General features: G+C 36.1%; 2 protein-coding genes across 3 annotated transcripts in view; one reads left to right on the top strand and one right to left on the bottom strand.

The window, feature by feature from the left end:
• The window catches only part of LOC114331236 (cytoplasmic dynein 2 heavy chain 1), a 410,099-nt gene that overhangs the window by 141,509 nt on the left and 241,836 nt on the right, over nt 1–26,754 (bottom strand). The gene's annotated exons all lie outside the window — the stretch shown is intronic.
• Nucleotides 1–26,754, top strand: part of LOC114331232 (transforming acidic coiled-coil-containing protein 3-like) — a 64,188-nt gene that overhangs the window by 18,162 nt on the left and 19,272 nt on the right. The window contains exons 1-3 of one of the 2 annotated variants that reach the window (XM_028280727.2): nt 10,982–11,112; nt 18,119–18,259; nt 25,952–26,281. In XM_028280727.2, coding sequence (XP_028136528.1) covers nt 11,038–11,112; nt 18,119–18,259; nt 25,952–26,281 — 546 coding nt within the window. In that variant the 5' untranslated portion in view covers nt 10,982–11,037. Of the gene's footprint in view, nt 1–10,981; nt 11,113–18,118; nt 18,260–25,951; nt 26,282–26,754 lie in introns of those variants that run through there. The other variant, XM_028280728.2, reaches the window with a different exon arrangement.

The following is a 26,754-nucleotide window of genomic DNA, read 5'->3' as shown; positions in this document are numbered from 1 at the left end:
CGGACACTAATTTAATATAATAAAATAATACTATAAATTATTACGTTGGTTTCAGGTCTGGATTCCGCGTACCAAAAAAAGTCGATTAATGGCAAACTGAAAATGTGTTAATAGCTTAACGGTGTCTAGTCGGACAAACTTTGATGTATGGGAACACTGGAACAGGGGAGTTTTAATTGTGGAACGTGATTTTAATTGTGGAACGCGTCATTCTGACAAGTTTATAATTTTGAAAACTAGCAGGTTGTTTTTAATGGACCTCGCAGAAACCTTATGGGAAATGGCTCTCTGTCAAATGCTCTAAAACTTTGGGTTCTCGTAGTCCTTAATGTGTAGAACAAGAGACTCAATGGGCGCGTAGCTCCAAAAATTATAGTTTTAAGATATAATCCTGTGAAGTTATAGGTACAGTGAGGACGCTTAAGTTGGAAGGAATTGATTTTCTCGAGAATGGGCGACTCTCGAGATAAATTACGAATCAGGTCGATTTTTATTTTTAAACTATAATTTCTTGGTATATTATATATCATACTAGTGACGTCATCCATCTGAGCGTGATGACGCATTCGATGATTTTTTTAAATAAGAATAGGGGTCGTGTGATAGCTCATTTGAAAGGATATTCAATTCTCTATTCACTAATATAAACAATTATGTAATTATTTATATAGGGTGCCCAAAAAATTTTTTTGAAATAAATTAATTGAGACAAAAAGAAGAAGGTATATAATTTATTTAATTCGAAATACATTTTAGTGTTGTCCGAAAACAGGAAAAAAGTTTATTTGATAAACAAATATAGTTTTTCGCTTAAATTCAATATTAAAGCTACCGCCCACCTGCCTCTTAGCAGTTTGAGCATTTAATTTAAGCAAAAAGCAATGTTTATTTTTAAAATTAACATTTTTTTCTGTTTTCTGACAGCAGTAAAATGTATTTCGAATTAAATAAATTATATACATTCTTATTTCTGTCTCAATTAATTTAACTAAAAAAAAATTTGGGGACCCTGTATAAATAATTATGTTAATGTTTATATTAGTGAATATAAAGTTGAATAATCTTTCAAATGAGCTATCATACGACTCCTATTATTATTTTAAAAAATCATCGATTGCGTCATCACGCCCAGGTGGATGACGTCACTAGTATGATATATATGCCAAAAAATTACAATTTAAAAATTAAAATGGACCTGATTCGTAATTTATCCCCAGAGTCGTTCATTCTCGAGAAAATAAATTTATTCCAACTCAAATGTCCTCACTGTACCTATAACTTCAAAACCTTATATGTTAAAATCATGATTTTTTGGAGCTATGCACCCATTGAGTCTTGTGTTCTACACATCAAGGGCTACCAGAACCCAAAGTTTCAGAGCATTTGACAGAGAGCCATTTCCCATAAGGTTTCTGCGGGGTCCTTTATTCAATAGCAAACTTTATGTAATAAATGAAAAAATGTTTGTCCGACAAACATATTGGGCATTTTAATAGGTCCGACACGTAAACCATGTCAAATAACAGGAATGATATTGGTGTTAAATAGCAGTCTGATTTTTGCAAGAGAGTTTAATGAAAAGGTAACAAATCAGTTGGAAGTTCTGTCCGACAAAATACATGGGACTTTTTCTTCGTAGTCTGACGTTCAAAACCTGCAACCTGTTCTGCAATTAAAACTTCCCCTGTTCCAGTGTTCTCGTACATCGAAGTTTGTCAGACTAGACACCGTTAAGCTATGGACGAATTTTCAGCTATGAATCAACTTTTTTGATACACGGGATCGAGCTCTATTTGTGTATCTGTTAAGTTTATATTTTTTTAGTTTAAATTAGTGTTGAGTTCATAAAAGCAAAAATAAAACATGCGAATATACTTGAATTGATTCCTTTTTGAAAGAAGCCAACCAATTATGAAAAAGAGCTTAACGTTTTCGTGATAGATTGAAAATTTAAATTAGCCATTATTAATCCCTTGCAACAATGTACAACATTCTTACTTTTCTTTAAAATTTTGTTTGTCCTTAACCCTCGCAGGACCAACCTTTTAGTAGAAACAGCGAGGACAAAGGAGGGTCAATAAATGTCCACACATAAATTAATCAAAAACGTGATTCTTTATTTAAACTAATTTAAAAATAACACTTTTATATTATTCCTAGACGTTAATGGAACAGTTAAAAGATACGAATTTATAATTTACCGGGAGTCTTCGGATTCAGTGTAATTGGCATCATCGTAGGATACAGAAACATTTTTGACTTCTTGCTGTGCTTACCGCATACATACTTGCATTTTGAACAAACTAAGATTGTTTTTGCCCACTTATTGGCCTTTTTTCTTTTAGATTATGCTAATTTGACACATGAATGATATCGTCACTTTCAATTTTGGGATGGTGTTATAGGTATTAAGGGGGATTATTTATAGTCCACTGTCAAGTTTTTATAAAGGTATGAGGAAATGAATTAAATTATAGAAATTCTAATTATGCCATCTAATAGAGCAGTAGTACGCCGACAACTACTAATTATTTGAGATTTCTAGGAACAAAGTTGTTTAGAAAATCGGATGTAATGCAATATTGTGGATACTTTTTAACCCTCCTTGGTCTTTCTAGGGTTAAACATTGTGGACACTGTTGGAGTATGGTATAATTGATATAATTAACATATATGTTGGATATTTGAACATTTGTAGTCTAGGAGCGTGTGTTCAGTTTTGAAAACCTGGGGGAAAGTGAGAGGGGTGAGGTTCTTAGTACACGATTGTATTATATTTGATTTTAAGTTTCCGCAAGTGCAACTTTCTTAACCATATTCCGATGCATACAGGGATGTCGGCCTGATCACTGTATTATTGTGACTCAGTTTTATGTTTAAAGATAAGCAATATTTAGGTAATTAACATAGTCGATATTTCATTTCATCATTTAAAGATATGCTTCTTTTGGTCTTTAAAGAGGCCTTTGCAGAGATTGAATGCACTTTCTGTTTCTGAACATCTACTTTCTATGGCAGCATTCTCTGAACCATCAGGTATATTAAACTCTCCAAAATATTTAAACTTTTTTGACTGACTTTACTCTTGTTAGTTTTTTCGTATAAGCTGTTAGTATGATGAATGACTGGGTGAAGCCGGATCATTAATTACACTTTTGACAGTGGTTAGACTTTCTTTCTACAGGCATCACCCACTGTTGGGTAGTTAGTTGTAGATTCAAGCAATTTGATTTAACCCGACCTGTGGGAATGTCCACCCTCTCGAAAGAGTACATTCGGGTGTAACAATTCATTGGGGCGAGGTGTTTTGACCCGAGTATATACAGGGATCACCCCACCTCGCTCCAATGCCCCAGGCCATCCCTTTCCCCCCCATAGCACGCTGATGCGCGATGGGGGCACAACTATCGTAGCCAAATGCTCTTCACAATGGTATCCTGGGTAATAAGATTCCATTGTGGTACCCTAATCGAATGCAAAAAACTAGGCCAGCGTGATGCGCTCTATGCCTTTATCTTCTTTCTTACTTATCCGCGGAACTAAAAATTGCTTGCTTGGGCCCCGAGTCATCGTGCTGAGCCCTAGTGGGCTCCGCCCGATGACTCGTTGCTCGAGTTTGTATGTGTTTTATGGTTTTTTATAATTTTTTTGGGGGCTTTCGCCATTTTTTTATTTTATTTATATTTTTTTGGGGGCTTATGCCCTTCTGTAATTTTCTAAAATTCACTTACCTTAGAGGCGGTCGTGGTACTTGATCTTCGTATGTAACGCTGTCTTCGGCACTTGTTTTCGAGCTACGAACTCACTACTATCACTTATCACTTTTGTACTCTTATCCCACTATTTGTTGCTTCGGACGTCTGTGCTTCCATCGGTGGAACTCATCATACCTTAGCGTCTCTCGCAGTATGTAATTTGGGTGGTGCTCCAGTTCCGCGAATTTGGTCCTTGCCTTATCTGTCATGATTTCGGTGACTCTCACCTGTTGAAGTTCTCTGAACAGGAATCTTTCAGCTACATATCTTGGGACTCTGGCGGCCTCCCTCAAGCTGTTGTTGTGGGCTGCTTGGATCTTCTTCTTGTGTGTGTTACTTACATGTCCCCATGCGAGAGACGCGTATGTTAATACCGGTAGGATTATACTATTGATCAGTCTTAACCTTGTTTTCAGTCTTAGTTTGCTTTTCCTGCCTGTGAGTCCTCTTAGTGTTGCTTTTGCTATGTTGGCCTTCCGGACTGTGGCTTCTACGTATTTTTGGAAGGTTAATCCTTTGTCCATGATGACTCCTAGGTATTTAGCTTCGTTTTTCCACTCGATGGGTCTGTTCTGCACCGTCAGCTGTTCCTCTGGCTGTTGTCTTCCTTTCTTGTATAGAACCGCTTGCGTTTTATCTGAGTTGATGGCTATCTTCCATTTTATACTCCATTCTTCTATTTCTTCTACCGCTGTTTGCAGGTTGGTCACTGCTATATCTACATTTCTATGTTTGGCCGCTATCGCTGTGTCGTCGGCGTAGAGGCTCATGAGGGTACCTGGTGTTCTAGGTACATCAGCGGTGTATATCGTGTACAGCAGGGGTGACAGGACCGCTCCCTGGGGTACTCCAGCTTCCGGGTTTCCGAGCTCGGACAGGACTTGTTCTATCCGAATCCTGAAAGTCCGGCCGCCCAAGTACGACGAGATTAGTCTCGTCATCGCCCCGCTGTACCCGTAATCACGCATTTTGTATAAGAGCCCCTTGTTCCAGACTCTATCGAACGCTTTACTTACGTCCAGGAACGTTGCTCCAGTGTACTGCTTGTCGTTGAAACCAGCTGCTATGTACTCGGTTAGTCTGAGTACTTGTAGCTCGCTGGAGTGCTCTGCTCTGAATCCGAATTGAGCTTCTGGGATGATATTTAGCCTGTTCGTTTCCGCTTGCAGTCTGCTTAGAATGATTCTTTCCACTATCTTGCTGATCGCTGGAAGTAAGCTGATTGGCCTGTAGTTCTGCGGGAATGTGTGGTTCTTGCCAGGTTTTGGGATCATGATGACATGGGCCTCTTTCCATCTGTTTGGGAATATCTTGTATCTTAGTATCGCGTTCACTATGTTTGTGAAGTACACTATAGCTTTTCTGGGCAAATATTTTAGGGCTCTGTTTGTTATTTCGTCTAAGCCAGGCGCTTTTCTCGGCGAACTGTTTTTGATGTGTTCGTTGATTTCTTCCGGTGATGTTGGGGGAATGAATTCCTCTGGGTCTTCTGGTCCTTCTTCTTGTTCTTCAACTTCTTCCAGGAAGTCGTCGTCTTCGTCTTGGTGGTAGTTTAGGTCGCATTCCCTTTCGAGTGTAGCCCTCATCGCCTCTGCTTTATCCTCTATGGTGTATACCATACCGTGTCTTCCATGTAGTGGGGGGATGGGTTTTCTGTCGCTTCTCAACATTTTCTGGAGTTTCCACACATTTTTCATGTTTGAGTCTTGTTCTTCCGTCTCTTGTACAAAGTTGTCCCATTTTTTACTACGGTGGAGTTGTAGGGCCGTTTTGACCTCTCTGTTTAAAATATTTGCCCAGGATTTGTCTACTCGATTTCTTGTTCTTCTTGCTGTTTGTTTTGCTCTATTTTTTTCCCTTATCAAATCTTGTGTTTCTTGTGGAATATCTTTGAACCTTCCCATGTAGATCTCGACTTCTTCCTCTGTTGTGCTGCTTCTGATTGCCTCTTGTATGATGTTTTCGAACTCTAGGACTTTTCCTTCTATTTCTTCTGGATTGTTTATCACTGGCACTATATTTATTCCTTCACTTACTAGTCTTTTGTAGTTTGTCCACTTTATTTTCTTTTTTGTTCTTTTTGGTGGGATTGTCTCTTCCCATGTTCCGATCTCTAGTAGGATGGGGTGGTGGTCAGTTGATCCTTCGTTCAGCGTAATTAATTCTGATTGCAGTCCTAGGTTTTTGGCCACAACTATGTCGATATGGGTTGGAAGTCCATTTCCTGGGTAGTGGGTAGGTTCTTCTGGGCCCATTGCTATTGTGTCTTCATTGTTTTCTATGTATCTATTTAGTAGTCGTCCGTTTCGGTTCGTAGCTCTGTCGTTCCAGATGGGGGATCTTGCATTCAGGTCTCCTATTATGATGGATGGTTCGGCGATGTTTAGGAACGCATCTAGGTCATCGTCCATTAAAGGGTCTTGTGGTCTTACGTAAGCTGATGTGATTCTTACTGCTCCTTGCCTCATTTTCACTTCTACTGTTGTAGCCTCCATGTTGACCAGTGGTGGAGTCGTGAATCTGGTGTGTCTGATTCCCTTTTTTACTAAGATGGCCGTTCCTCCTGATCTTCTGGTGTGGTCGTTCCTGTAAACATCGTATCCAGGGAATTTTAAGTTAAAGTTGTTAGTTAACTTGGTTTCCTGGATTGCTACGATGTCCATCTCGTATCTACTTGCGATTTCATCCATGATGTTCTGGTTTGTTGATATTCCTCCTGGATTCCAGGAGCCTATCCTCAAGTATCCCCTGTCTGTCAGCATTACTTCTGTGCCTCCCTGGTGCTTAATATGACCTCTTTGACTACCCTAGTCACTATTCTGACTAAGTAGTCCTCGTCAGGGATCGCTGTTTGTTGTTGTTGTTGTGCGTTCTGCGCGGCCTGGGCGTAGGATATCCCGGTGGCTTGCGGTCTTCTTGCTTGTGGCTGTTGTTGTGGCCTCCTTGGTGGGGGTCTTCCCCATGTAGGGCATCTGGGGCATCCTCTGTAGCTGGCCGGGAGGCTGCCTTGACAATTGGCACAAGTGGCTTTGACTTCTCTGGCCCTCTTGCATTGTTTCGTGGGGTGGTCCTCACCGCATTTGACGCACCTAGGGTCCTTGTGGCACGCGTTCTGGGCGTGGTGGTATCCCTGGCAGTTGAAGCACTGCGTTGGTCCTGTCGATTTTCGAAGGTCCTCTACCACGACCTTCATATGGCACAAGTTGGTGATGCGCCTCGCCGCCTCGACGTCCTCCTTGTTTAGGGTTATGACGAACATTGGAAGTTGTCGTCTTGGACCTGATCTCGTCGACATGTTTTTTGCAGCTTGGCAGTCGATGTTGTACTGCACTGCTATGTCGTTTTTGATTTCCTCTTCTGTCGTGTTGGTGGGTAGCCCTCTTATTACCATTTTTGGCTTGACTTCCTCTTCGAATGGGAAGGCTATCCACTGGAGTCTCCTGTCTTTCAGTGACTTTGCATATTCTTCGATGATATCATCTTTCTGTAATCATCTGGGCTATTCGCCTGGATGAGGGTTTCTCGTCCGCTCCTGGAGATCCTGTTGGTAGTGATCACTTTTTGTGATTGGGCTATTTTGAGGATAGCCCCTGTTTCGCTGACGCTCTGTAATTTTATTACAGGCGGTTTTCTTGTGCGGGTTACCTGTTGTTCAGGCAACGCGGTGTTTTCTTCTTCCTGGTTTGTCTCCATGTTCGTCTCTGTAACACTGGGGTGCCGTGCGGCAGGCGCATCTCCACTTGTGCGTGTAGTTGGGTGGATGGGGGGTGGTCCTCGGGGCAGATTATAAGAATCCTGCGCTTTTGGTGAAGCGGCACTCATGGCGGATTTTGCTTTATCTTCCCATGTTCTCTTCTCGTCTTCTGGGAGTGGTGGGAATTCCTCTCTGTTCTTTGGAGTTTGGCCTCTGATTTTTTGGATCCTTTCGCCCGCTGACGGCTTTTTGGCTTCAGGGATCGGCTGCTGAGTTTCAGAAACTGGCTTCTGTTGGGTTTCAGCGATTGGCCTCTGTTGAGTAGTGTCAGTAACTGGCTGGGAAACTACTGGAGTTTGGCTCCGTGCGTGTGCGAGGAGGTCCTCGAAGAATATTCTTTGGGCTGTCAATTCTCCCCTCAATTGTTTAATTTCTTCAGACATCCTGGCCATCTCGGTATTCATTCCGTTTATAACTGTCATTTGTTGATCTCTCTGTGCCGTCACTTCGTCCAGGAGTTTCCTCAAATCGCCGTCTTGGTTCGTCTTGGTTATTTTCTCCGACATAACCTCTGCCTCACCGTCGCTTTCTTTTCCACGCTTGGTGGTACCTCTGTTGGTTTCTGCTATCTCGTCTTCCATGGGCTCCTCTTTTTTCTTCTCTCCTTTCCTCGTTTCTTCCTCACTCTTTTTCTTCTTTTCCCTCTTCTTCCTCTTGTCGCTGCTCTTTGGCTGTTTGAAGCCGTCTTTCTCGTCCATGGATGAGGATGAGTACCCCTTGTTATCAGTCTGCAGGTGCTGAAACAGGTTAGAGCCCACTTTGCGTGGGCTCTCATTAATTGGCGGGGGTTGCGCCATGGATCGGGGCAGTGATCGAGACCTAGCTCGATCAGTTGGTTGGGGGCGAACGGTCCTAATTTTGGATGAAGCCTTTTTGTCTACCGATTGGCCCGACACCACATCGGTTTCAGGGTTGGCTCCCTGCACAATTTCGCGGTTGTTCACGTACCCAGACAGAACTGAGTACGGGTTCCACTTGAGTTTCTCGATCTACTGACCTAGGGGCCGGGGCTGCATCGATGTAGTTTCACAAAAGCTACACCCTGCAGTGTCGAGGTGCAGTGTTTTAAACTACACCCTTCCCTTACGGAGGCACAGTAGATATCCCGTAGCGGGCTCCCGTCGAGCCCGCCTTGCTTCTTCTGCTAACCGATCTCTAGCTGCGGCGTCTCAGAGAATCCAATAAAATAAAATTCCCTAAGTTTCACCACATCCAGTCGATCGGCCTTTGCCTCTCCTTCTTGCCTAAGGCTTAGAAGTGCACGATTTCGCTATCACGCTTACATTCGTGATGGAATGAAAATTCCTGCTAGTCGTACAACCTCTTTCACCGTTGGCTCCTCGTCGTCTTCTCGCCTCGGAGAGTGAAAACGCTCAACTGTTACCTCGCTTACATTCGAGGTAGGACTAAGAAGTCCCCAGCCGAACAATCCCCACTACTCGTTGGCTTCTCTTCGCTGCTTCTCTGCTCCGCTCCGCTCGCACGCGTGTTACTAGTCTAGTGGTCGGCACTAGACTCTACTAACGACTTTATTTCTCACTACTAAAATAGTTGTAGATTGCTCGTTACTACAACCTTATATAAGGGGCGACCGACTGACCTTCTCTTATCGGGATTTTTCAGAAAAGGTTTTATTTAGTAGCCTTTCATCCTTTCAGGATTCGCTTTTGGATCATATTCTTTCTCTCTTTCTCTCAGTTCACGTATTGATATTTACCTTGATATATCGTACTATATGGTTTTGTCTCCTTAGATGTTCACAAGGCACAAAGATCTTTTGGAGGATCTTCCGTTCTGAGACTAATAATTTTGTTATCCTTAGTTTTTTTACAGTTATATTAAGCACCAGATTAGTAAGGTAACATTGAAAAATCGCCACTTTAAAGCTTTAAACGTGATTAATTAAGCAAGTAACTAGTTTTGATGGGAAATAAGCCACAATTTTACTAAAAAAATGATTTTATTAACGTTTCGACGTCCGAATCGGATGCCGTTGTCAAAATACAAAAAATATTAATGAATTAAACAAAAATATTGTAGCTTAGTAAAAAATTCTTCTAATAATTTATTTAATCTGACTCATTTATATCGGCAATTCAGACATATATTAAGTATACATTTTAAAGTAGAAGACTTTAAAATGATATTGCCAATATTTATGAGTTGTGTTCCTGGGACGACTTTACTGAAAAGATAGTTCATTCGATTACATAAAATTAACCCCATCTCAAGAATATCCGTCAAAAAAACTTATAACATGTGATCTCTCTTTAAAAAGACAACCACATGCAACGGTGACAGTAAAATTCTTGCGTTAGAGATTATATTAATATTAGTATTAGTTTTGAGAGTAAACAAATATAAGACCTAATACTCACGATGTCGGGATAATATCACGAGGTTTTTCCTGGTTTTCCCTCGTGATTTACTATGGAATCTCTAACGCGAGAATTTTACTGTCACCGTTGCATGTGGTTGTCTTTTTAAAGACAGATCACATGTTATAATTTTTTGTGACTGATATTTTTGAGTTGGGGTTGATTTCATGTAATCGAATGAACTATATTTGAGTAAAGTCGTCCCAGGAACGCAACTTATAAATATTGGCAATATAATTATAAAGTTTTCTACTTTAAAATGTATAATATATGTATGAATTGCCGATATAAATGAATCAGACTAAATAAATTATTAGAAGAATTTTTTACTAAGCAACATTATTTTTGTTTATTTTATTAATATTTTTTATATTTTGAAAACGGCATTCGATTTGGACGTCGAAACGTTAATAAAATCTTTTTTAGTAAAATTATGGCTTATTTCCCATCAAAACTAGTTAATTAAAAATGCCATAAGAAAATAGCTTCAAAACAAACTCAAATAATTACCTTCGAATTCAGAAAAATGCTTGACTTTTTACTGGTAGACGAAAGTTCTTAAAATTGTGCGTTTTTGGCTTTAAATTCTTTATGATTTAAAGAGTGCACTGGACCCAGTGCCGGAAAGAGAGGTTTCGGCTATCGAGGTCAACAAAGCTCAAAAAATTTCTCAGATACAAGTCACGGGAATTTCTCTGGAACAATTTTTCGTATACAAATAACATAAAATTTACTTTTAAAAACATTTAATATTCCTTTAAAAAAATGTACTGCTTCTGCATAATCCATTTATCTGATTTCTAGTTGTCTTATAATGATGACATGTAAACCTCGTATTTTTTAGGTCATTGGCATCGATTCTGAATAATTAAAGATTAAAACTAACTGTTTTGATGTTCCATTTCAGGAAATTGATTTGTCATTAAAAGAGCTTTATTATCAGAGATACACCTGTTCACTTTATCGTCTCCCTTCTTAAAAGAAAACATGTCCAGGCTGTCATATTATTACTTTGTGTAATAATGAAACTTTTTCGTAACCGTTATTTTCTTTTCGAATAAAAAAATAATTTTTTATGTGAATATTATGAAAGTGGTGTGAGTGTGTTAACAAATGTGTATAAATATCTTAAGTTATTTCTAAAATAAAAATGCCAAGAAAAAATGTTTGCGCTTCGTTGAGAAATGTTGGTGAAATTCTATGGCGAGTTCCAAAACAATGCAATGTAAGGACTTATTTTTTAATTTATTATGGCCTTTAAACTTTAAATCCTATATAACATTTCATTAATATATTTTGTATTTCTTATTATCGCCATTTTTTATTACACATAAGTACAAACAAATCGTCAACAACTACATTAGCATAATATATGTATTTATTATGCTATATTAAGTAGTTTTTACTTTCCTTTTCATTCATATTTTCAATCATTTTCTCCGTGAGTTTATCATGTCTAAATGAATTTCCTTTTTACTTTTCTTATTGTCTCTTTTAATTACTCTATGTCATTTAACATTAACACGTTTAATTACTGTATGTCTTCTGCTATGTCATATTCATCAGTATCGAGTTTTATTTTTGAGAATTACTGTTTATGTTTCGAGGTCTAAAAGTTTTTGAAAATATCCTTTCGATCGCTTCATTATTGTCTCTTCTTCTGCCAACGTGACCCCGTTTTACTTCTTTAACGATGTTTCTTCTTTGTTTTTATTGCCTCTTAAGCCACTTCTAAATTGTATATAATAGTTTTTGGTTGTTCTTGCTTTCTTGTTTAAATTTGTCTCCAAAAGCTTTCCAGCATCATTGTTTTGCTTCGAATGTTTTATTTTTAACTCTATTCACATTCTCCCTATATTGTTTACAGTTTTCATCTGTTTTAATACTTAAATATTTTTCCATATTATGTGCTTTTTTATTGTAGATACCTAAGTATTTGAAGCCTAATTTCCTCCTTTCTCCGTATACACTCATTTTGTTTGTCCCAGTCTCTTATTTTCATTTCTGCATTAATTGCTTTAGAATATTTCTTAGCCATTATTTTTTTTTTTTTTTTTTTTTTTATTGAAAATTTACCGCATCCACCAAGAGGTGATTAGCGGGAATACAGTGTAGGAGTACAGTTCCAATAACTTACAATCTATAATATAATTCTATGAGTTTTAAATAATTATCGATATTATTATCTATAATTACAGTATGTATCTTAAATTAAGAATACAGTGTAGGTATAACTTCCAGTAATTTAGATTCTATAATATAGCCCTATACATTTTAAATAGTTTGCGATATTGTCATAGTAACCATCTGTGCCTAAAAGTTTGTTGATGTTGTTAGGAATATTGAATCTAATTCGTTCATTTGCAAAAAGTGGACAGTCAATTAAAAAATGTTTTACATTATTTATTTCGTCACAAATTTCACATTTAGGGGGATCGTCTCTTGTAAACAGGTGAGAGTGCGTGTATCTTGTGTGACCTATACGCAGACGTGTGATAACAGTTTGAAGTTTTCGGGCTCGTATTCTCGATAGCCGCGGGTAAACATTATCCTTGATTGTTCTTAAAGATGTCTGTGAATATTTCCATTCTTGGTTCCATTTACACGTGATTAGATTTCTAAAGTACGATTTTATGTCACTCGCGAGATTTCGACACTCCGTTACCTCTGTTTCGACACTTTCCGACACTTTACGGGCGCACTGATCTGCTGCTTCGTTTCCATCGGTTGGTTTTTACAGGAAATAGGCTTGCTACGTATGATTTTTTACCAAAGTGGCAACCCCACCAGAAGAATAATTACTATTACTTTTTCTGTCATTTCTAAAACAATTGAACTGCTTAGAATTGTAACTTGTGTTTGGACTAAGGTTAGTTTCTTGTAGGCAAATTATTTCTGGACAGTATTCTGATTGGATGATTTGAAGCATGGGTAAACGATGGAACAGTCCATCAATATTCCACTGTAATATAGAGTTGAAAATTAGGCATCGGAGGAAGATAATTCACTGTCAGTGATATCTTTACCTAGATAGTGATTCAATTTATTTTTAAGTCGGGTGAAGCGATGTTTCGTAGTTTTGTCTGATAGGTATGGGTAAGATATGGTTAATAGGTTTATTAAACCGGGGAGATCGGTTGTGTATTCCTGGATAATTTCTATAGGTGAATTGTTACCTTGGGTATTTTCAATTAGCATTATTAGCTGATCATAGTTTAATGGGAGTGTTGTGGAATTTTTATTCATGAAAAATTTAAGTGCGTCAGGAGTAGGTGCTGTGCGTTTAGGTTTTTTGGGCTTTTGGATGTTGGTTTGACGTGGTGTTTGAGGGAGAGCAAACGTTGGATTATTAGTATTCAGATTTTCGATGGGAGGGGATAACGTTTCGTCAATACTTCTTTTCACAGATGTACTGGATGATTCTCCTATGATTCCGAGTGAAGCTTGTTGATCCATTACTTCAGAGGTTTTTTCACATGGATTTTTAGTGGGAATGTTCTTTTCGGTGGGAATTATTTTGCTCGCTTCAGAAGTTGGCAGTAGGGTTTGAGGAGTAGAAGAAATTGAAGAAGGTTTTTGAATATTTATGTTGTTTGGATCACCGTCTTCAGCTTGATGTGATTCAGTATGGGAGAAAAGTTGTGTGTTCTGTTGCTGTGGCGTAGATTCGGTGGTGGTGGTTAGGTCATAAGAGATAGTAGAGTTTTGAGATAACACATTGTCTGTCACAAGTTGTGTATGCTGTTGCTGTGGCGTTGATTCGGTAGTGGGAGTTGGGTCATGAGAAAGAGTAGAATTTTGTGATAACACATTGTCAGATGAAGTATTGGGGCAATTTGACGCAACGTGTCCAGCCTGTTTGCATACGAAACATTCCATCTTGTCCGTTGAAAGAAAAATTCTATTATCATTGCCTTCAAATGAAATTAATAAGGAGGTGTGAAGCTCGAAATTATCAGAGGGTGAAAAGACATACACTTGGCGGCGGAAACTGAGGATGTGGGAATATTCATCACCTGGAATTCCTGCTCTAAGGAAAGACACTGGGGAGGCTATTTGAAGACCAAGACTCTTGATTGCATTTTCTGCAAGTTGGTGGGGAATATAAGGAGAGATATTCGAGATTAATATTCTTTTTGTCGGGGAGACAAGTTTCCTAATACTTAAAATTAGGGATCCGATTTGGATAGTTGGGTGGGACTTCAGAAGTTGATCAACGAGATTTGGGTTGGCTAGATATATGCAGATTTTATTGTTGGAGATTCTGGAAGCAAAGGAAATATTTTTTGGTCCGATGACATCACCAATAGCTTTAACGTAATCTAGAAGTTTAAGGTTTTCTTCTGCGTGAAGGACTATGGCTTGCTCTTTTTTGGGTAGGGATGGTGGTTTCGGCGAAGATTTTGCAGCGTTTACGTACGAAATTGATGTAGTAGCTTGAGTATTTGTAGCACTTTGAAGGGCCATGGTTGAGGTAGAAACTGTAGGATTACTGTGTATGTTTGTACTAGTCATGCAGATACAGACAATAGCTTCGTGTTATATTTTTTCTTTAAACGGTTCTGGTATCAGAATTGCATTCAAAGCCATTATGCTGGATGGTCAGCAAGAACCAGCAAACTGGTGAAACCAGCCGCTGGTATGCACTTTTTATAAATTAAATACAATTTATAATGGTTTAATAATATAAAGAAAGCAATACGTACAAATTTTGTCCAGAAATCACTTTTTAAAATACACTATTAAATCGAAATCAAATACACTAATTACTACTGATAAGGTAAACTAGATTTTAATTATACTTGGCACAGGTCTTACTCGTATGAATGCTAGAACAAGACTCCTAGCCATTATTTTATTTTTTTAGTCGGTAAGGTTTTATCGTTTTTTTTATATTTTTATTTGCGTCGATTTTGTCATCCTTTTCTTCTGCTATTTTTATTTCTTCTTTAATTATTGTTAGGAACAGATATAGTCGCTGTTTATTTCGGGTCCCCTCTCATTCTTACATCAGTTATATAATTTCTTCATTCATTTTCTGTCAGACTATAGTCAATTCTGTACTTTTCTTCTCTACTAGGCTCTTCTTTGTATTCTCCTCTTGTTTGTGATACTTGTGTATGTATTTGTGCTCGTACAAAATATTGGTAATTATTAAGTTATATACTATTAACACGTTGACAGACAGAACGTCTACAGACGTCTAATTTGCATTGATGTAATGTGACACAACGTCTATAGACGACATTTCTACAATATCGAGTTTGCCAAAAAATCGGTGTAAAAAATATCACATTACATCTAGAGATGCATATGAAATGTGACACGACGTCCATGGTCGTCGTCCCCATGTTGACAAAAAATGTTAAAAAACTCATTATTTCCATAAACCATAAGCGCTAAAGAAATTCAGGATTTCCCTATTCTCTTTGCAAAATACATATAGTGTCACAACACTTGCTTATTATACATTTGACGCACTGTCCGTCAACGTGTTAAAATCTCCTACAATATAGTAATGTCCCTTACTAGCTTCTCAACGATGGAAAATACGATTTAAAAAAAATTGCCATTTTGTTTATAATCAAAATTAACAGTTTAGATACCTATCAGATTTTGTACCATTGTTTATACAGTGATGAGCGCGCTAGTAACCGGCAAAATAACGCAAAAGATTGAAAACATATCAAGTTGTGAGATAAAAAGGAATGAAACTATTTGAGGCGAGAACTTTAGCGATAAAAACCTATAAATTTACATTCTATTTATCGTTTCCCAGCTTTAAATGTATCAGCGGAGTATGTCAATTAAAACTGTCATTGTCACAGTGGCATTTGCCAAACTCCTCCGAAAGATGGTAAACAATAAATATAATATCAATTTATAGGGTTTTATCGCTAAATTTCCTACCTCCACTAGTTTTATTTTTTTTTTATCTCACAACTTAATATGTTTTCCATCTTTTGTGTTATTTTGCCGGTTATTAGCGCGCTCATTACTTTATAGTAATAGTTGGTCAATGCAATGAGTAAAATAGTTTGATTTTAATTGAGAGAATCACGAGATGTCACCACCCTTTCTATCAGGGTTGCAATGTCACGCGTAACTGTGATAAATCCAAAATGCATAGACACCAAGTTGGGTACGATCCTATTCATAACACACCAACTCGCATACGTATTAAGAAAAATAAATATATGCAAGAATATAATATTTAGAAAGTGAATTAATGATTTCATACTATTATATGTATAATGTATGGATGAAGTCATTAATTCAATTTCTAGATACATACAGTCCATCTAATTTACTTACCGTTGCACGTCATTATCTACGCCAGAGATCTAAGTTGACATAGTTGCCAAAGTATAAAAAAATCCTGAATCCATTTTAAATCAAATAGATCATATAATTATTGTAAACGTGGATTATACATCAAAACAAATTAATATTCAATGTAAATAAGTAAAAACTTAGGAAATAGAGAACAAGAATTAAGTTATAATCTTTTAAGATTTGCAGTGCAAGCGTTTTTGTTCTGCATTGTTAATAATTAAAAAACGGCTTCGAACTCTTGACATGAAGCCGATAGGTTTCTTTGTATATGTCTACAATAACAACTAAAAAAGTTGTCAGATAGGTACCTCGATTATTCCAAGTCGTGATAAAATTAGGTGAAATTTATATTTTTATAGTAAAGGATGTTTTTATATTAAAGTAAATAATAAAAACAGTAAATATAATAAAACAGATACTTATAGTAAAGAATATAAACAAATATCAAGTGTCATCACCGTAACTGTCAAATAAATGTTACCAATTTATTCTAAAATGTCACCTTCATTCGATTACAGTTACAGTGTGATTCGAGTAAATGTGCTTCATAAAAACGCTTTATAATCCATTTATACAAATTAAATGAAACATATTATTGTGTATTTCTTTAGGTTAACATTAATAGAAATCTTCAAATATTATTTCTACGCGTATATAATAAAATATGTCTAGTGGCTGTAATTCCAGTGTATTCGGCAACGTGATTCTAAAAAAGAACACACCTACCGCCTAAATATTTCGTGTTGGTATCATGTGGCGTCACAGGCTATGACGCGGATGACGTGCAACGGTTAGTAAATTAGATGAAGTATATATTCTTCCATATATTTATTTTTCTTAGTATGTAAGCGAGTTGGTGTGTTATGAATAGGATCGTACCTAACTTGGTGTCTATGCATTTTGACGTTGCGACCATGACAGAAATCGTGGTAACATCTGGTGATTGTCTCAATTATAGTAGGGGAGGAAAGTATGCTAAATGTGCAGTCACTCGAGCGCTTTGGGGACCTATTGGGTTGTGAAGAGTAAGTTCTAAGCCCAAAAAAAGTTAAGTAAAATTTTCCAGTTTAGTGGGAACTTTCCATTTTTAATTTAATTTTCCATTTCCAACAATCGTTTTTTCCGATGATAGCGCCATCTATCCATAATTCGAAAAAAATGTTTCAAATAAAAGTTACTTATTTTTACGTAAGAAATCCTAATCTGGAATAAAAAATGGGGGCTCCTATTTAAAATTTTAAAGTAACCCCCACCCCACTTCCGTGGGGGGTCGTATTTGGTGTCATTCGATAGATTTTTTAAACATATTGAATAAGTGTATTTTTCAGTTTTTCGATCTGATGTTCATTTCGCGGAATATCGCGGGAGTCGTATTTAAAATTTTAAATTTACCCCCCACCCCTCTCCGTGGGCAGACGTGTTTGGTATCACTCGATAGATTGTTGACAAATATTGAGCACGTATTTTTTTGTTTTTAGATCTATTGTTAATTTCGCGAAATATTCGCTTTCTTCTTGTGAAATTTTGTGACTCACCCATTTCGTTACGCCCCGCTCAAATCGTCAGATTTTTGAAATATACTCTATTTTGCATGTACTTAACTTACCATATCTTAATCTGACGATTTCGAGTTTTTCTAAGGATATATTTTTTTTTCGGCCTCCCCTTAACGAAGTCCCCTGTGTTTAGAGCCAATATGGTAGAGGTACATCTACAGGGTACCAGGGTTCTCCCCATATGATAATCTGACGCGCTCGAGTTACTGCAAAAATCCCCGCATGGGCTCCCCTACCATTAGAATAAAACAAATTTATCCATTGCGTTGACCAACTATTACTATGTCATTTTTTTGACATTTTAATAAAAATATGTCAGATTTGTTCTATCGATTTTAGATTTTTCGTATGCAAGAGCCTGTCTCAAAATCATCACTGCTGACACAGAAGGAGGATGTTGGTCACTACAAAGAGGTCGTACAAGAAAAAGATGTACTCATTCGTAATAACAAGGAAAAAATTAGAGAATTGGAGACTGAAGTAAGTAAATAATTTAATTATTTTATTTTAATACCTTATTTAGTTTAAAAATGATGTTTTGCTAGTGGTTGACAAAACAGTTATTCTGACTTATGTTATTGGAAAAAAGTTGTTTAGGATAAACAAACTAAATAACTTTTAAGCTAGTTGATGAATCACTTACAGGACCCACCGGAGGGACCGCAGACGTTCGGATACAATTAGCGTCTCTTTGAAAAGACAATAACGTCGACTTTGCAAAGTAACAAGACACCTACTCAACACACACACACACAAACACTACACATTACTCCCCTGAGTTAGTGATAAGTTATAGTCTAAAAAATCATTATGAAATTGACTGGCCAGTTGGTTGTAAAAACCAGTGCCAATAAAACACAAAACACACACACACACACACACACACACACACACACACACACACACACACACACACACACACACACACACACACACACACACACACACACACACACACACACACACACACACACACACACACACACACACACACACACACACACACACACACACACACACACACACACACACACACACACACACACACACACACACACACACACACACACACACACACACACACACACACACACACACACACACACACACACACACACACACACACACACACACACACACACACACACACACACACACACACACACACACACACACACACACACACACACACACACACACACACACACACACACACACACACACACACACACACACACACACACACACACACACACACACACACACACACACACACACACACACACACACACACACACACACACACACACACACACACACACACACACACACACACACACACACACACACACACACACACACACACACACACACACACACACACACACACACACACACACACACACACACACACACACACACACACACACACACACACACACACACACACACACACACACACACACACACACACACACACACACACACACACACACACACACACACACACACACACACACACACACACACACACACACACACACACACACACACACACACACACACACACACACACACACACACACACACACACACACACACACACACACACACACACACACACACACACACACACACACACACACACACACACACACACACACACACACACACACACACACACACACACACACACACACACACACACACACACACACACACACACACACACACACACACACACACACACACACACACACACACACACACACACACACACACACACACACACACACACACACACACACACACACACACACACACACACACACACACACACACACACACACACACACACACACACACACACACACACACACACACACACACACACACACACACACACACACACACACACACACACACACACACACACACACACACACACACACACACACACACACACACACACACACACACACACACACACACACACACACACACACACACACACACACACACACACACACACACACACACACACACACACACACACACACACACACACACACACACACACACACACACACACACACACACACACACACACACACACACACACACACACACACACACACACACACACACACACACACACACACACACACACACACACACACACACACACACACACACACACACACACACACACACACACACACACACACACACACACACACACACACACACACACACACACACACACACACACACACACACACACACACACACACACACACACACACACACACACACACACACACACCTACAGGAACTTTAACCACACTCTTTTAACACTATACGACCGAACTTTTCTCGCAATATCAGGGTTTTAGGTTCATTTTTACAATAGTTATTAACATATATTTATTGAATATTAATTAGGATCTCTACAGTTTTCTAGACAAGAAATTAATAAATCAAAATTCATAAATCACCACTTTAAAACAATAAATGTGTTTTATCCGGTTACTAAAGCACTGTGAGAGGTCACACGTGGCTTCAGTTTTATCTGTCCCAAAATCTTTATAAGTTGAGCAGTCAATTAATTCATCGGGTCCAAATGCTTTTTCATTTTTTACCATTTATTTTAAAACATAACAGTTTTGGTCCTCTTATGGCAAACTATGTATACTGTATTACTCTTTCACCTCAAAAGAAATGTAGTTTTTCCATTTATTTAACTGCTCATTGATATCTGGGGCAGTGCCTAGCTCGGCCCAAAAACCAGGTAGGTCTTTTAAAAATGTCCCAAGTCGGCGCAAAGGTTAAAACTGCCTGATATAAAATACACCAGCTCGGCTCATGGGATATTAATCGTTACTATTTATAATTTGGCCAAATTTTGACTACAGCATTATTAATAGCCATTTCAAAATTAATGACTACTTCTTGTGGCGAAAATGTAAAACTTCTACTAACGCAATATTGATAAATGTTCATAATGCATTGTCTATAAGTCTGATGTTCTATGTACGTTTATCTTATAAAATTTGGATAGTACAAAGTGCGGTATTAGTGCGAGGAATTCCAATTTCTTGCAAGAAATACAAAAAAAAATTGTTAAAAGGTAACCGTTAAGTCATCGATTGGACCGTTGTTACCAATTTAACCTGCGAGTAGTCGCGTCGTTAGATCGAATCTCACATTATTTTATCCTTTTTCGCGATAACTTGATGAAAATTTTTGTAATTTTGAAAAAAATTCGTAAGTGCCTCAAGGAAGGGTGTAGTAATACGTAGGAATTTTTTTAATTTTTTTTATTTTTTTTTTATTTTTTTTTTCTTCTTCTTCTTTTTGTGGAGTTTATGACTATGGGGAGAGCCAATTAGCTTTAATAATTGTTAGAAATAATATTTCTAACATAACAAGTAAATAAAAATACTATAAAATAATAATTTGTTGTAAATCCGTATTTAAATTCGTATTTTGAGATAGAATCTAACACGCGACTATTCACGTTACAGAAGTGAGCGCGACTACTCCCGGGTTAAAAAGCATTTTTACAATTTCCCTCGTTATACAGTGAGCACGTAAAGGTTGGAATAAATTCATTTTTTCGAGAATGGACGATTTTGGCAAAAAATCCCGAAACAGGTCAATTTATATTTTTAAATTGCGACTTTTTGGCATATATGTATCATACTAGTGATGTCACCCATCTGGGCGTGATGACGTCATCTATAATTTTTTTAAATAAGAATAGGGGTCGTGTAATAGCTCATTTAAAAGGTAATTTAATTCTCTATTCAGTAATATAAATATTAACATAATTATTTATACAGAGTGTCCAAAAAAATGTTTAATTAAATTTATTGACATAAAAAGAAGAATGTATGTAATTTATTTAATTCAAAATACATTTTACTGCTATCAGAAAACAGGAAGTAATGTTTATTTGACAAATAAATATTGTTTTTTGCTTAAATTCAATATTAAAGCCGCCACCCACCTTCCTGTTGACAGTTTGAACATTTAATTTAAGCGAAAAGCAATGATTATTTTTCAAATAAACATTTTTTTCTGTTTTCTGAGGGTAGTAAAATGTATTTTGGACTATTTAAGCGAAAAGCAATGATTATTTTTCAAATAAACATTTTTTTCTGTTTTCTGAGGGTAGTAAAATGTATTTTGGACTAAATAAATTACATGCATTCTTCTTTTATGTTAATAAATTTAATTAAAAAACATTTTTTTGGACACCCTGAATAAATAATTATGTAAATGTTTATGTTGCTAAATAGAGAATTAAATTATTTTTCCAATGAGCTATCACACGACCCCTATTCCCATTTAAAAAAATCATCGATGACGTCCCCACTCCCAGATGGGTGACGTCACTAGTATGACATATATGCCAAAAAGTCGTAATTTAAAAACAAAAATTGACCTCTTTCGGGATTTTTATCCAAAATCGTCCATTCTCGAGAAAATGAATTTACCTATTCCAACCTTTACGTGCTCACTGTATATGCGGATTTTCAGTGACACTAAGGGCCGGTTTCACCAACGACAAATAGTAGTTTATTCTATGATTAAAGTTGTTCGACTATTAAACTGACATTTCTCCATTTTACTAACGTCAAATAAGACTTATTTTATTAATTTATCAAAAAAATACTTACTCTTCGAATAAATTGGCAAGTTAATATGGCTGTAAATATTCAGAACAAAGTAAATTCGCGAGTTTAGCTTTAAATTAACAAAATTATATTGACACAAAATAAAAATATAAACGTCTAATAAATTTTATTCGACGAATAGCTATTCATTGATTTATTTGTTGTTGGTGAAACCGGACCTAAGTATTACATCTAATTTAATTTCTTCATTTACAATAATAGTTTTTGTTTGATCAGATTTTTCGCAGTTTGGAACCGTTCTAGTAAATTTTTCAAATCTTCTCTTATTGTTTGTCTTCTATCAGGGAATTGCTGATAATAAAACTTTCTTGTTGCTATGTTGTAATATGCTACTAACATTTTTGTTACTTCCCTAGATACTTTCTAAAAACCATATTTATCGATCAGTTCCTTGCTACAAAAATTCATGTCAGTAATAGTAACACAGAAACAGGAACTAAATATAAAATGAGTCTAATGATAAACTTTGAAGCAAGTTTATTGTCAATTAGGTAGAACTAAAGCAATTAAGTATAGGGAATGCTTAAGAAATAATAAATTACTATAAAATAGCATTTCAGTATAATGCTAAAATCCAATTAGAAGATGGATACAGTTGATGATTTGGTGTCTGTGGTATTACAGGGTGTTTCATTGGGAAAGTAACATACGTTAACTGTAGAAAGAGGACACTTAGGCGATTTCAAAAATACCATAGTTAATGGGTCTTACTTCATTAATAACAAAGATACTTGGTGTTTTATCTATTTTGCCATTTTCTTATTTGCTTCACAACTTTTTAGCCACACTGTGTATTTATTTTATATTTGACAGCCAATTATCCTTTACGGTGTACAATAAATTAATTTATTTACAATTGTAAAAAATCCAGGTCCGGATTAAAAAATATTGGATAAATATTCCAAACCAAAAACAACACCCTGTAGATTAAATTTTTTTTTAATGGATTTTTCAGTTGAAAAGAGGATGAAAAACTAAATTTAGTGGTATACTTTGACTTTTCGGCAAAATGATTTTTCTGGTCAAATTTTGAATTTGAATTCTGAAATTATGTGAATTGCGGGAGCTCTGATGGTAGGGGAGCAAAGTATGCTAAATGTGCAGTCACTCGAGCGTTATGGGGACCTATTGGGTTGTGAAGAGTAGGTCATAAAACCTAAAAAAGTTAAGTAAAATTTTCCATTTTAGTGGGCGCTTGCCATTTTTTAATTTAATTTTCCATTTCCAATAATCGTTTTTTCCGATTATAACGCCATCTATCCATAGTTCGAAAAAATGTTTCGAATAAAAGTTACTTATTTTTACGTAATAAATCCAAATCTGCAATAAAAAATGGGGGCTCCTATTTAAGATTTTAAAGTAACCCCCCACCCCACCTCCGTGGGGGGTCGTGTTTGATGCTATTCGATAGATTTTTCAAAAGTACTGAATAAGTGTATTTTACAATTTTTCGATCTGATGTTCATTTCGCGAAATATCGCGGGATTCGTGTTTAAAATATTAAATTTACCCCATCCCTCTCCATGGGAAGTCGTGTTTAGTATCATTCGATAGATTTTTAAAAAATATTGAGCACATATTTTTTAGTTTTTCGATCTGTCATTCATTTCGCGAAATATTCGCTTTTCTCTTGTGAAACTTTGGGACTCGCCCATTTCCTTACGCCCTGCTCAAATCGTCAGATTTTTGAAATATACACCCCTTTGCATGTACTTAACTTACCTTATCTTAATCTGACAATTTCGAGTATTTTTAAGGATAGATTTTTTTTTTTCGGGCCCCCCTTAACGGACTCCCCTGTATTAAGAGCTAATATATGGTAGAGATACATCTGCAGGGTACCAGGTTTCTCCCCATATGCTAATCTGACGCGCTCGAGTAACTTCAAAAATCCCCGCTTGGGCTCCCCTACCATAAGTAGAAAAAAATTTAAATACAACTTAAATTTGTTAATCGCACTGTATATTTATTTTATATTTAACACGCGAATATTCTTTTAGGTGTCCAATCAATTTATTTATTTACAATTAAAAAAATCCAGGTCCGGATTAAAAAACATTGTAAATATATTCCGATTCAAAAATCACGCTGTATATTAAAATTTTTTTTAAAATGTATTTTGCACTTGGAAAGTGGATGAAAAACTAAATGTAGTGGTATACTTTGAATTTTCGGCAAAATAATTTTTCTGGTAAAATTTTGAATTTGAATTCTGAAATTATGCCAATTGTGAGAGCTCTAAGTAGAAAAAATTAAAATGCGACTTAATTTTAATTAATACCATTATTTAATCTAAATTGGTGAAATGTTAACATTTCAGTATTTTTTATTATGTGTCACAAATAGTTTATGGCGAATATTCATCTTTAAATAATGAATAAATAATAAAGGGTCAATAAAGAATACATCACTTTAATCAACAAAGTATCTAAAAATTATAACAAAACAGCGAAAATTTGCAGCATAATAACTATTCAAAACTAAAGTACCTACTTATTCAAAATTACCACCATCAAAAATTATTGTTATGTGTGCAAATGTATATTTTACCAATTTAGATTAAAGAATGGTATTAATTAAAATTAAGTCATATTTTAATTTATCTTACTTTGAGCTTCGCAATTCACATAATTTCAGAATTCAAATTAAAAATTTTATCAGAAAAATCATTTTGCCGAAAATTCAAAGTATACCGCTAAATTTAGTTTTTCATCACCTTTTCAAACGCAAAATCTATTTTAAAAAATTTAATATACAGGGTGTTTTATTTGGGTCGGAATATTTATACAATATTCTTTAATCCGGACCTGGATTTTTATAATTATAAATAAAATAATTGATTGGACACCTAAAAGAATATCAGCGTGTTAAATATAAAATCAATATACACTGCGGTTGACAAGTTGTAAGCTGTATTTAAATTTTTTTCTACTTATGTAGAGCTCTCGCAATTCACATAATTTCAGAATTTAAATTCAAAATTTGACCAGAAAAATCATTTTGCCTAAAATTTAAACAATATCACTAAATTTGGTTTCTCATCTTCTTTTCAACTGAAAAATCCATTTTAAAAAAATTTAATGTACAGGGTGTTGTTTTCAGGTCGGAATATTTTTCCAATATTTTTAATCCGGACCTGGATTTTTTACAATTGTAAATAAATTAATTTATTGTACACCTTAAATGATATTTGCATGCCAAATATAAAATAAATATACAGTGTGGTTAAAAAGTTAGAAACCAAATAAAAAAATGGCAAAATAGATAAAACACCCAGTATCTTTGTTATTAATGGATAAGACCCATTAGGAACGGTATTTTTGAGACCGCCTAAACACCCTGTATAAATCCACACAATTTTTTTTTGTATTTATGTGGTTTATTTAAGATATTTCAGGGTCTTTCTTTAAACTTTTTATTCTTATTTTAAATTTTTATTTTTTATTCTGATAACAGACTTCCATTTTAGATAACGGAGTTAAAAACTGAGAGGCAAAATTTACAAATGAAGCTTAAAGCTAGTACATTAGACGAAAACGGGTTTCACGAAATAATGATCAGCTACGATGATTTTTTCCAAAAAATTTGGAAGGAACGAGAAGATATACTCAGTAAGAATGCAATAGTTGAGAGTTACTTGGAAAATTTGGAGTGCTCTTATCATGAGTTGTTGGAAAAGTTTCAAAAGGCGAAAGATGTTATATTTGGACTAAAGCGGAATCAAGATTTGTTAGTGAATGAACTGGATGAATATAAGGAAATTATTGAAGTGTTGGAGCATAAATATGAAAGTCTAAGGGTATGTACAAATTTATGGATATTATTTTTCTTATTATATCGAATCTGTAATTAGGAGACACACTTTGTTTTTTTACAATGTGTTGGATTTGTTTAGTTTACTAGAAATACGGTTATAAAACAAGAAGAATAATTCTGTCAACTTTATTTATTTTAGTTTTAAGTTTATTCTATTTATTCTTGCTCTCACAATATTTTCGCATGGATTTCAAATTTTAAGATGTGTTCTTATACATACAGTCGTCCCTGTCGTCTGTTAATTTTTCAAGCACGTTTATATTATTTGATTATGCAGCTCCCTATCTTACATTTTGTCTTCTACTGGTTCTTGTGTTAAGTGTTTCACCCATTTCTACTTTAAGATAGCTGTGCCATTTTCTACATCTTATCTTCTTTTGCTGCCTATCCGTTAGGGGTACTTGTCATTAACATGGCTATCTAAACTATTTGTACTGCTACCATAAAATGTCTAGT

This window comes from Diabrotica virgifera, chromosome 3 (assembly GCF_917563875.1).
Source record: "Diabrotica virgifera virgifera chromosome 3, PGI_DIABVI_V3a".
NCBI classification, from domain to species: domain Eukaryota; kingdom Metazoa; phylum Arthropoda; class Insecta; order Coleoptera; family Chrysomelidae; genus Diabrotica; species Diabrotica virgifera.
The sequence above is the reverse complement of the archived record's forward strand: the minus strand, read 5'-3'. Positions and strand labels throughout refer to the sequence as shown.